Source organism: Phaethon lepturus, unplaced genomic scaffold (assembly GCF_000687285.1).
Source record: "Phaethon lepturus isolate BGI_N335 unplaced genomic scaffold, ASM68728v1 scaffold5401, whole genome shotgun sequence".
Lineage (NCBI taxonomy): Eukaryota > Metazoa > Chordata > Aves > Phaethontiformes > Phaethontidae > Phaethon > Phaethon lepturus.
The window spans coordinates 132,966-146,053 of record NW_010519893.1 but is presented as its reverse complement, the minus strand read 5'-3'; the positions used below and the strand labels follow the sequence as shown (position 1 = coordinate 146,053).

General features: G+C 39.7%; 1 protein-coding gene across 1 annotated transcript in view; it reads left to right on the top strand.

The window, feature by feature from the left end:
* Window positions 1–12,323, top strand: part of ANO2 (anoctamin 2, calcium activated chloride channel) — a 46,821-nt gene extending 34,498 nt beyond the window's left edge. The window contains exons 9-13 of the mRNA XM_010297202.1: window positions 1,130–1,282; window positions 1,387–1,439; window positions 3,399–3,580; window positions 10,366–10,471; window positions 12,042–12,323. Coding sequence (XP_010295504.1) covers window positions 1,130–1,282; window positions 1,387–1,439; window positions 3,399–3,580; window positions 10,366–10,471; window positions 12,042–12,323 — 776 coding nt within the window. The remainder of the gene's footprint in view (window positions 1–1,129; window positions 1,283–1,386; window positions 1,440–3,398; window positions 3,581–10,365; window positions 10,472–12,041) is intronic.
* Window positions 12,324–13,088: the final 765 nt, after the last annotated feature.

Sequence of the window (13,088 nt, the reverse complement as noted above, 5' to 3'; positions counted from 1 at the left end):
AGGAATGTCAGTCAGACTTGCAATCTGCACACAAAAAAAGATGCATGCAGGAGAAGATCCTGGAGAAAGCTGTTTTATCAGTTATTTGTAGGCTGTGACAACAGTGCATAAGGAAATGATTTTAAGTAAATAGTTGTGCTACGTAAACCCCTGATGTTCACAAAAAGTGCAACAGATTCATCCCATAGTGGAGAGACAACTTATACAGGGATTTGTCAAACAAGATGCAAAATAAATAAACGGGGCCTCATACACACCAACCTTTTTTCTATACTACTGTTTATTTAATTCTGGAGTGTAAGTCAAAGTTAGATTTATTAGTTTAATCTTATTTGGATTATTGCCTTTGTATTTGGGCAGCATGCTTTTTGGTCTCTTTCCTCTTCTTCTACTCATTAGTTTTCTGAGGTAATAAACCTCTCTCACTTCCCTGAAGTATTACTTTAAAATAATGTAGCATTTTTACAAGGAAATGATCCAGTCTCATGAGTAACATTTACCACTCATGCTTCCTGCTTTCCATGGAAGACACAGCCTTTTAGGCAACTTGTTAATTCCTCAGCACCTTGGAGGAAAAAAAAAAGTTACCCCTTTTCAGACTCTAGTTGTACCCAAATGAGATTCACCCAGATGAGGTAGATCCTGAAGCGCCATTGAAAGAAGCAGGAATTAAGGATACTCTGCCCACCCAAAAACTGAAGAAGCTTGCTTGAAGGAACTTAGTTTTCTACTACATTATTCCAAACATCTCTAGAGCACTGAGAGTTGTCAGAAAAACACAGTTGTGTCAGCATTGTGCTTTTGCAGAGTAACATTGGTTCCTTAGCTGTTAGAAAACAATTTGTTTGCATGAAGACAGAGAAGAGGCAGAATGCACTCAGAAACCAACGTGGTCTTTTTGTTTATATCGTTATAGTATGGGTGCTGAGCTGAACTCTGTGGTGCTCGTAGTCTAGTACTGGGAACAAGGTGATACAGAGTGTTCCATCCACTTCAAAGTGAGAGAGTTTTCTTTGGTTGGTTGGTTGGTTTGTTGGTAACCCACAAAGCTCATCAACGATTTTCTGTCAGCTGCACTTACCAGCTCCCTTCAGAAGATATCAAAAAACATTGCATATTTCTCTTCCAGTTATCCAGTTTGGCTTTGTCACACTCTTTGTTGCCTCCTTCCCTCTGGCACCTCTCTTTGCTCTTCTGAACAACATCATAGAAGTTCGGCTTGATGCAAAAAAGTTTGTTACTGAACTGAGGAGGCCAGACACAGTAAGAGCAAAAGATATAGGTAAGCAGTGAAGAAACATTGCAGTGATGTTAACACCAAAAGTTCAATAAGGAAGAAGAAAAATGGTAGTAAATTCATTAATAAGTTCTGTTTTTCATTTACAGGTATTTGGTATAACATTTTGAGTGGTATTGGAAAGCTTTCAGTTATCATTAATGTAAGTATTTGGTTACACCAGTTTCTAACCATGGTATTGGGAGCTTATATTGTTCCTTCAACATAATTTAAAAGTAACGTCTAATTTTCCTAATTGCTGTAAAAGACAATAAAATCTAAGTTACCCAATTCGTTCTTGTGGAAGTGTAAAACATGATTTAATTACAAATGAGATGACCGTTCACTCATCTCATTCTGTCTGTCCTTGTGTTATGTAGGACAGGAAGACTAATTCAGATAAGAACAACCAATGAAGGGGATATAAGCAGGCAACACTCCAGATAATTGGCAAAGATCTACTTCTTATTCATACCCATGTCTTTTTCTGTTACTCTGCTAGTATAACTGTTGGTATGAATAAAAAGGATGTACATACGACATCCTAGATTCTAGGAGCAGAAAGTCCTTAGCTAGAGAGCATTAGCATTTGTTCTGATATATACAGGTATGGTTATATCCCTAAACATAATTTCTCCCAAAGAATGAGTATTTCTGTAACAGTAGCTTTTTTTTTGAGTTGGGTTACATACTCCCCAAGCTACAAAATCTTAATGGAAAGGTACATTCTTTCATAGAACAACGATTAGATGAACATAATGCATGTCTGCTATACAGATATATTATGTTTATTGTTCTACATGTATTCCTTAAGTAAAATTTTCCGGTATATTCTTTAAGATAAAAAAACTTATGCCCCAGGAATTTAATCATAATACTATTGAGTGGGTTTTTGACCCACAGATCATAGAATCATTTATATTGGAAAAGACCTTTAAGATCATCAAGTCTAACCATAAAATATCAAAGGTATCAATGCACTGTAGAAAGGCAGATGATTGTCACTACTGAAGGGGAAACTTGTTCAGTGGTGTTATGCAATTTATCTAGTACAATAGCATCCAGCACAACAGCATTCTGTAGCAGTATGTAAGCTATCATTACAACTGGGAGAAATATAATGCCTCCAGAGAAGCAGTGTCATTTGACTTGGGTGGAGCATTGTTCACTTATGGCTCGGCAGTTTCCAGGATTCAAGGTATGAAATCTGTGCAGACCTGCACATACCCATGATGTTGCAGTCAGGCATAGATTTCAGATTTCCAGCACTGACCTGTGCTAGATGAGCACAGATGAGCACTCTGCAACCTCTCAGTTTTATCTGAATATGCTTTGCAAATTCATGATCCTTGGTTATTTTCTGTGTCAAAAAAACTCTAAATGTTTTTATTTCCTGGGGATTCCTTTAAAATATCAGTGAATGACATTTTGTTGACAAAAACGTAAATATGTGCATACCCAATTTAAAAAAAATACTGAATGCCCAGTTCTGCTTCTCCATCTGAATAATATTGATGCAGAAGAACTATTTAGCAAAATGTAGTTTAAAATGAATATAATGAATTCTTATTGATATGATCTAGATAATTCTGTGTCTGATTCACTTCACAATTATACAAATTTTATACCAGCATGAGATCCACCAGTGTCAGATGTGTAAATCCAGATGCAGAAGGGAAAATGGAGGATGACTACCTTACACTCAACTGGTTTATCTCAGATAACACTGTGTAACTACACCAAATCATACTCCAAATTATACCAGCTAGCTACTACGTGTTGTTGTAGCTTTTTAAAATTAGTGATAAAACTCGTAATGGCTCCAGGGATGGAAAGAGCTGGAGAAATCTACAGTACATTAATTGCTTTTGCTGCTCTATGGTCTAAGAAATATTCCACCTCCCTAACTACACCCCTCCTCTGGAGAGACAGAGCAGGTTACTGTGCATTCCTATAAGTATACATTCTGCACCAGGTCTGGCCATTTAACTCTCATTTCATCACCACTCTAAATTCACTCGAACATGAAAATTATCACCTGAATTAACTTAACCTGAAACACATTAGACATAGATTCATGACGCTGTTGTTTGGTTGTTTTTGGGTTTTTTTTGTCTCTCAGGCTTTTGTAATTGCTGTCACATCTGATTTTGTTCCACGCCTTATGTATCAATATGCATACAGTCAAAATGGAACCATGCATGGCTTCATCAATCACACGCTCTCATACTTCAATGTCAGTCATCTCAAGGCTGGAACACAGCCAGAAAATTCCCCATTTGCACAGGATGTTTTATTCTGCAGGTAAAGTACTTCTAATGACAGTTTGCATAGTCGAAGTAATTCCTTTGGGCCGTTGTCAGACAAAATTTTTCCAAGTAGGAACTGATAATATTTGTGCCTTTAAAAAAGTGGTTTTAAGAGTACAGTTTTTAGAGTATTCTCATTATATTAAAAGATTCTTAGAAGGGTTTTTCCAGTGCATTAAAAGGTAAAATAAACAATTTAGGTAGACTTACTCAAATAAAAAAAATCCCTTCTTTATTGAAAGACATAACTTTCATTAAAAACAATGAGTTTTTAAAAGGGACACCCACTAATTAGAATCAGGCTTTCTTTTTCTTTATGTTGTTCAGTGTTTACTTGATGAGATCTGAGTTTTCAATATATTCTGCCCATCTTTAAAAGCTGCACCATTCCCCATTTACATGTCTTATATTTCAGATTCATCTTTTCAGACTGGGGAAACAAAGCTCGACTTCCTTTAAACTATGTCCAAAATGTCTAGTCCATGGCTCCTGTAGTGCAGATGTATAGCCTTCATTTATATGTTTTTTACTATATACACAGGTCTTTAATTGGCCTCCCTTGTTTTTATGCATAATGTATTTGCATACGTTCTCTGTCTTTTTCTGAATGCGTGGCAAGGCTTTTGAATGTAGTACTCCTGGTAGTTGCCATCTGAACCTGTCCTGGTTCAAAAACCAGTTTCACCTCTAGGTGAAAGGAAAGACTTCCTAGTCTCCTTTCTCAAACTCAGGTCTTCGCTCTCATGCTTTCGTTGTGTGGTTTTATTCTGAGATCAAATCTGGGCTAAAGTGCCAAAGGTGGGATTCTCGAAATCTTTCACCATATTCTCTCAGCGTCGGTGTCAAAGCAAGGGCACAAAATCAGTCACCAAGCAGAGCAGAATGACGAGACAAATCTTACAGATGACATTCACATATCATCTAGCAACAGACTGGCTTTTTCTTGCAATACGGGTTTATTGAATGCTCAGATACTGGCAGAAAATACTGCTAGTATTGCAGATACTGTATTGCAGATACTGTAAATATCAAGTAGTGTTTTCTGTTTAGAGCTTCAGAATTCTTTCTCTGTTCCTCCCATTCACTTGAATTCATTGTCCTTGATAAATCTTATTCAAAATACAGGGAGAGTTCTTCATTATTAGTTCCAGTGTTCCCTACATTTCTGTATACCTGACTTTCAGAGTTCCTTAAAAAAATTGTATTTACAGAGCAGATAACAATAGCTAAGGCAGCTGGAAATTTTTTATAGGGTTACTGTTAAGTTATGATTATTAGTCTCTTTCATAAATCTGCAAGAGCAGCTTGCAGCATGACATAGAAGGCTTGTAACTAAAGCTAGTTAGGGTGCACATTTTTGTCCTACTAAAATCTTTGTCTTCATGTTAAAGTTGAGAAGAGAAAATATTTCAAATAAATCAAACATTTTTACTTTTAAAACACCTACAAAATTAAATTAATTTTAAATATTTGTTGATTTGACTTTTCTAAAAATCAATTTAGAAACAAGCAGCCACTTAAAAGCAAAGACAGAAATTAACATTGTAATTATGCTTCTAACAGACGTTGTAGATTGCCCTTCAGAACAGTTCACTTCTTTTCACTGATTATTTAAGTGATCATATTCTAGCTAGGTTCCTGAAGCCAAAAACCTCCCCTTGCTTCTAAATGACTTCACATTTCTAAATGTAGACTACATACCTATCTCCCATGAAATCAGGGGGCTTTTCCATTCTGATTTTATTAGAGAACAAGATGTTTTGCTCAAATAACTTGAGAAGGGGTAGATGGAAGTTCTTCAATGAGGCTTACAAATCAATACTCATCTTTGAGAATATAGTAAATATCATAATGTAATAGTTTTCACAAAAGAAGTCTTAAAGTTGGCCTTATTCAGTGTAACTTGCACAAGTTTATCTCCTCCTCTTGTGCAAGGAATTTTAATCATAATTAGGATCCCACTGATTTTAAGCAGAGTATATGTATATGTATATGTATATGTATATGTATATGTATATGTGTATCACCCACAAAAATGACACATCTCGGTTCCTTCACTGGAAGCAGAGAAAATGGAGAGAGAAATATGTATATGTATATGTATATGTATATGTATATGTATATGTATATGTATATGTATATGTATATGTATATGTATATGTATATGTATATGTATATGTATATGTATATGTGTATCACCCACAAAAATGGCACATCTCGGTTCCTTCACTGGAAGCAGAGAAAATGGAGAGAGAAATCTGGCCCTCTGACTCAGGCACCGCCGTTGGGGTGTGCCTACCTTCTGACCTTGACTGCCGTGGGGGCTAGATGAGTGCACAGATAAGACTCCTAGCTCTTCAGCAGGTAAGGAGAGAGAATGTAAGTCAGGTAGCACAGCCATGTCCTGGGGTCAGGAACTTTGAGCTTTGTTAAAGGAACCTCTCAGGAGGCAGTCGGATGGCAGCTGAGGCCAGACAGAAAGCAAAAAAGAGCTCTCTGGTGCTTAAAGTTGCATGCTGTCCTCTACATGCTGTCTTGTTTGTGGCAGACAGGGTAAAGCACTTTAAACCTGGGGCCTGTCCTCTTTCTTTTCTCAAGATGTTATTCCCTGTGAGCTCTGCTGTTCCTCATTTCAGTATGTTGCTAGGAGCTACTTCTTAGTATAATGTTACTTGTGAGGCTCTGCTGCATCTCCGTACTTTCTGATGGACTTGTAAGTCTGTGAAATGCTTTTCTGCTCTCAGTTCCTGGCACTTTTTCATTTCTATCCCCAAATTAGCATGTGTTTTCCTTTAACAAGCATCTCGATCCTTATGGATCTCCTGCTTCACTGTGACTTTGCTACTTTCACTTTGCTACTATTTACCTGGTCTCGGTCACTGGCCGTTATGATGTATGACCGGCACTCTATTTGGAAATGTGTGCATTAGCAGCAGCAATGAAATGCGCTCCTCAGTTGAGCATGGATTCAACAGAGCCAAAATACAGGGAGAAGGGAGCAATCCACACTATAAAAGTGGTCCCTGTCTGATAATATCAAGTCTATGCCATCGAGAAAAAAAATAATTATTGCAAACAAGAAGCATATACTAAATGTTTGACCATGTACTAGTCTGAATGAGAAATAACTGTGAGAGCATTTCTGTTCTATTATCAGGGAACAATTAGGAAAAATGTCAGCATCCACATCACTGTTTCTTGTTATCACCTGCCTCATTTGAATGTTATCAAATCTCAGCTTTGGACAGAACTATCACTGTGATAAAATATGGGGTATCTAGCTTGTGTCCCAAGAGACAGGCAACAAACACTGTCCCTTAAGCTGAAAATAAAATCTGCTTTTCTGTTTCTGGCAAATATGTTGGGAACAAGCTGACCTCTCTTATTCTTAGATTTCTGTGACCTCTGGAGATAAATGTGGTTACAATAAGCTTGGATTTTTCTCCTTACGGGCATTGCCAGAGATTAAGGTATCTTAAAAATAACCATAACAAGCCAGAAACAACTCTCCCACCGAATATCCAGAATACATTCTTTGAATATTTTGAGCAGCATTTTCTACAATGCTGTGAACTCTTTGACACTGCTTCCAAATAAACATTGCTGTAACGCCATTCTGACGCATAGCATTAGTTGTAATGATTTTTTTCAGAGCAAAACGACATTTGTGTAGCTGAAGGCAAATTAAAAGCAAAGCTTGCTAAGTTATGTGACGTTTTTATTGGTTTTGCCCTTTTAATCTTTATAATCTGGTATGATAAGGGAGTACATGAAAGCATGCTGATCGCACTGAAAAGGAGAAACCAGCAGATATGGAGTCATTAGAGGGACTTTTCCCTTAGTGAAAGTCTGCTCCAATATTCAGCAAATTTATAAGGTGTCTTTGAATGAACTAATTTTCTTAATGCCCTGGGATTCATCCCATCTACTCCCAGTGACCAGTGGTGGATTCTAATGTTTTTCCCTGAACAATTTTTATGTACTCCTGCATTGCTGAAACACTATTTCCTTGTGATTCGGTCATGTTTTCTTCAATTTCTTGTCAAAGACCAGCTGAAAAACGAAATTAAACAGATCAGCTCATTTAGACTGATTTGCAGTTCCACCTACATACACATTTTGATTTTTTATACAAGTCTTTCTTTTTCTCCACACAATATACTTGTGAAATGTACTAGCACATTTCTCTTAGCTCTGGCTTCAGTTCAGTTTTGTCTAAGTCTTGCCAGGTCCTCTCCATCCATCCTCACTTCCACAACATTTCTCTACTTTCAGGGTGCATTTTCCTCTTTTTTTTCCCTCGGAACTTTTCTGTGCTCTATTCTTAAACCACATCATTGACTATTTCATAATCTTGCCCCTTTTCAGTGGAATTAGAGTTGTTTGCTGTTTTTGAAAGACAATAGTCTTTGTAACATTGGTCGTTTGCTGTTCCTTGCATACCTGCTGAATTAATTACTTTAAGAATGAAGAATTGAAGAGGTGAGGGAAAAGATGGTCTTTTTAAAAAAGAAACTACCTGTAGAATATAGTGGTTAGAAAAGACCCAGGCTATTGTACTTTGAAGTCCCATGTGCCTTAGAATAATTAAAAAGGGAGGTGGGGAGGGGCCCAGCTACCTTGTCTGTAGCTCTGACAACATCTCCCTTCACCATAAATCATTAGCTAATGTTCTGTTGAATGCAGATTCAGGCATCCTAAGCAGTGTGATTTCCAGCTGAGTCAGGTGGAAATTTCCACAGGATCTGCAACACTTGCATAGTTTGTGACGCTCGGAGTACATTAAATAGAAAACCCACCACAGTTGGTGACCCTTCCAGGTGAACCTGGGCTCTGTTTCAAGACTGGGATTGATTTATAGTGCCAGGCAAAATCCACAACAAACTCAGTGGTTTTCCTGGCTTTGATGTTCAAGCAGATTCAATTCAAGGGAACTGATTCTGGCCCTCGCTGCAGCCCTTGTACACGGGTTTGAGAAGCACGTGGGAGTCCACGTTGTAGAGAAAAGTACTAGAGTGGGAATCTCACGGTGCAGGCACAGCATAGGACCAAACAGGAATCCTGTGTAAGACAGGATGGAGAGCTTGGCTGCTGTGTATGCACAGCTGAACAAAATAAATAATCCAGAGTCTAACATAGGCCTGGTAGTGCTTCCATAAATCAATACAGCCCCCAATTTACAGTTGTTTTCTCCTCTCCCTCCTCCCTGCCCTCACCGTGTGTTGTACCTTGTGTCCTTTGTCTCCAGAAGGTGCATCACAGAATTACATCCAGCATTTCAGAATGAATTTCTTGGGGCGGCGGAGGGGGGGAGAGCAAGGCAGGGTGTAGGGGATGTGTGGATTGTAAATGTGTAATTTAACGTGCAAAGCCGTGTGGACAAAACCTGAAGGTAATTTTGGAAAGCACACCTGCAAACTGAAGCCGACATTTTATGTATGAACCTTCTCCATCATCCCCCAATGGAGGCTTTTCCACAGTCTAATGAATCTTACTGTCAGGAAGGGTTTTGTGGTATTCAAAACAGATTTTCCCTTTCTTAATTTCATCCCATTACTCCTAGTCAAACACTGCGAACAACACTAAATTATCCCTTTCAGTCTTAAGGGCACAATTTGTGCATGGTTATCATGTCCAACTGTGGCTGTTATTTACCAAAGTAGAGCAATACATGTGCTCTTCTTTAATCTTTGCTGGTGAGTCATTGTCCTCAGCCCCTGGATTGTTTTGCTGAACTGCTTTCAATTTGTCGCTATCTTTTTCTTTTTCTATTTTTTTTTCCCTTTCTTTTTCCTCTGAAGTCCCCACAGCTGAATGGCTGAATGCAGCATTCCAGGTGTGGCTTTACCTGAACTGTTCAGAGAAGGGCTAATGCCCCCCAGCACCATCGTGCCTTTTGTTTGTACATCCACAAGTCATACTGTCCTGCTGCCGTATTTCAAACTTGTGCTAACTTGCTGGCCACTGTAAGCTCCAGGCTATTTTCATTGCATTTTCTTTCAAACTCTATCCTTTCAAAAATCCTTCAATTGTTTTATTTTTAATTATTTTCCATTTCCCCGGATTATTCTCATTGTGTTTCCTGTCTGTATTTCTTATTGCTTTCTGTGTTTCCTGCTATTTGCAAAACTTTCCAATTTAGGAGCATCTGTGACTTTTATTAGCTTGTTGTTTACTTCCAAATGATTGATGATAATACTAAAAGCATCAGTCTTTACACCAAACCACGAAGGCTCTGTTTTATCCTGTCTAAGGCTAGACAGTTAATTTAGGAAGTGTCTTTCCCATGGTTCCCCCTGTCGTTAATGCAAAGACAGGAACCACCGAAGTGTGAGTCAGATTTATGTGGGCTGAATTATTCCCTAAATTAAAAAAAATCTAGGTGAGATGAATGCAGGTTTGTGTCCTTTAGTCTGAAATTGCCTTGGACTATCGCTGTGCTTTAATTTCAACACTTTATTCCCTGTACACTGACATCAATTTAACATTAACAGAAAAAAAGGGGACATTTGTAAATCCTGGAAAATCTGGAAATTTCTGACATTGGAATAGTGTTCTGATTTTGGTTACAACTGTGAAAACCAGGCTAAGCTTGCTAAATTCAGTGGAGATAGTCCAGCTCTAATTCTGGAGTTTTATTTCATAATAAGGGTTGAAGTAGGAACATCTGGAAGATTTGACTCTTTAGGTTTTGTGATTGGAAAATTATGTTAATGAAAGCAATTGGTGCAGGAGGAGATTGCTGGAACTGTGTCATAACTGAGCTGTCTCCGCTGACAGGTTCAAAGACTACAGAGAACCACCTTGGTCCCAAAATCAGTATGAGTTTTCTAAACAGTACTGGGCGGTCTTATCGGCTCGCTTGGCTTTTGTGATTCTATTTCAGGTAAGTCTGCTGAGTTGCTGCAATTTCAGTCATGGTAATGTCATAATAAATGAATTGAAATGCATGTGCCAAAGAAGCCCATGTCCGATAGAGCCTTTCTGTTTGCAGATACCCAGCCTGATGCGCTTGCACTCAGTCAGTGGGCTGCAGCACAGGTTCTCCCTTCGGAGCGCTGTGGCCACCTCCTCAGCAGAGATGTCCTCTCCCTTCATGGAAGGGAAGCCCCACAGCCTGCATTAGCCCCTGGCACTAGCAGCGATCCCCAAAGTACCCCAGGCTGTTGTACATTTCAGTTAAGTGGACTCTGTCAGCTTTTATACTCTCAGGGCACTGCTTGTGAAAAGCACATTAATGTTATGTAGCCTTGTGAAATGCTATTCTTTACCCAAAGCAAGAAATAAACAGAAGTAATAAATCCTCCAAGGTCTTTTGCTAGTTTCTACAAGTAAAGGGAGTAAATTCTCCCCAGTGTGGATATTTCATTGGCATGATAGCAATATTTGCTATTATAGCTTGCCTTCTGAACGGCAAAAGCCGCCCGCTCTCCTCCATGATCTGGGATCCCTCCTCAGTCAAATTAGGTCCACTCCTCATATTGAAATCTGCCTGTCTTTTCTCCTCACCTGCCCAATATTCCTAAGTGTGACTGTGAGTCTTGCCTGGTTTATATTGCCCTCTTCTGCTTCTTTGCTCTGTCTTCAGTAATTTTCCACCACTGGCTGAAAAACATTTGAAACCAACTGGTTATGCTGGGCTTCAAATAGCCTGCCTGCTGTTCTGCCAGAGTACATTCCCTGGTTAATTAGCTCCATTGTCTCAGATGGGGACGGAGGGTTCATGCTAGTAGCCTTGTCAGCAAACATTCTCACACATTTTGTGGCATTACGCAACACAGCAGTTTTCAAAGCATTGTCATGATAATATAAACCCCAAAGTATAATTTATCTACAAATTGCACAAACAAGAAAAACTGTTTGCCCAGTCTGCTTCGTACCTCTGTGTTATGAGCATCACCTGTAATGACCTGGGCACCTGAGGTTCAGGGTTGTGGCTTGCACGCTGCGGTAGTGTGAAAAAATCCTGCTTGTCAGCAGACTGAAGGATTTGAGGACAGAATGACCACGAAAGTTGTCGGCTGTCTGCTCAGGCCAAATTAGAAACACATGGGTTTGATTGCATTGGAGGATGCTTTCACTGATGTTGCCCTTATAGTAATGGATTCTGAACTCAGTCTCAATGAATTTGATGTTGAGAACTGATCACCTTTGAATGTCTGTAAAGAATAAGGCTGTTTTGCTTGCTTAGGCCATGAATCATTTGATGAATCCAAGTCCTTTCCCGTTTCAAACCTGACTGAAGCATGTGTTTAATTCAGCCGCTCAACTGAGGGGGAGTTGTGCACAAACATGAGCTGTTTCTGGAACTAAGGCGTTACTCAGCTGGTTAATACTACATGCCATCACCAAAATGTGTTTAATACCTGCCTCATAGCTATAGCAAAAGTTTGGTTTTGCTCTGGTTGTATTTCTTATTTTTCATACTTTCTTCATATCCGTTGCTGTGTTTGCAGAACTTGGTGATGTCCCTCAGTGTTCTGGTTGACTGGATGATTCCTGACATCCCCAAGGACATCAGTGAACAGATCAAAAAGGAGAAGAGTGTGCTTGTTGACTTCTTCCTGAAGGAAGAGCATGAAAAACTGAAGCTGATTGAAAGCTTTATTGCACACGACAAGCAGAAACACAAAAGTGGGACCAAAGGTGGAAGGATCCGGGCTGCCAGCTCCTGCCAGTTTAACCGAAGTCAGAAAGGCAGCTTGGCCTCCTTTAGCTCACAGCACACAGAAGTGTGACTCCTTAGGGAAGGGAAACGTACTGTGCTCACCTCTGCAATACCTGCTTACTGTGTGATGTGATTCTGAACCTGGAGCAAGGGAGGGAGAGACAGTCAAAGAAGAGACAGGGAGCAAAAGGGAGGTTTCTTTTGCTTCCTTAGAAACTCCATGTGCAAGGGTCTCCATTACAATCCATATGCTATCATCTGGGCTGCAGCATTTTCAGACTTTATCAGTGTGAGGTAAGGGCTATATTATGGCTGTAGCTGGTCCTTGTGGCAATGCACGTGAGTTGGGGTAGGCACGCAGGAATTCTCCTCACTCGTGCAGTCTCAGCGGTAGGACCACAACAGTCCCTCTTCCTGCAGATGCCCTGTGGGGCACGGGGAATAGAAGGGACAGTCCTGCCCTAGTTTCCATCTTCTGGCAGATCTGACTGACCACAGGGGAGTGCACACAATGCATGGTCTCACGGCTTGCAGCTGCCAGCGGATGGCTTATAACCATGTGGAGTCTCCAGGAGCCATTGTGCCTTCCGAATGTACGCTGCCACTTGGTGCTGTCTCTGTAGAGCGTGCAGGGCTGTTGTTAAAGGGCACAGAGCTGTGGGAACAGAAAGAACGAAAGTCACCGAGCACTTTCATCTACAGATATATCGTGTTTTGCTTAGCAGGAGCCTGAATGTATGTGCTAATGAGCAGAGGCCACAACATATGCACCAGAATGAAGTAAAGCTTCTAGAACTAGTGAAGCTCATTGTTATTCATTGTCCTGAACAAAATA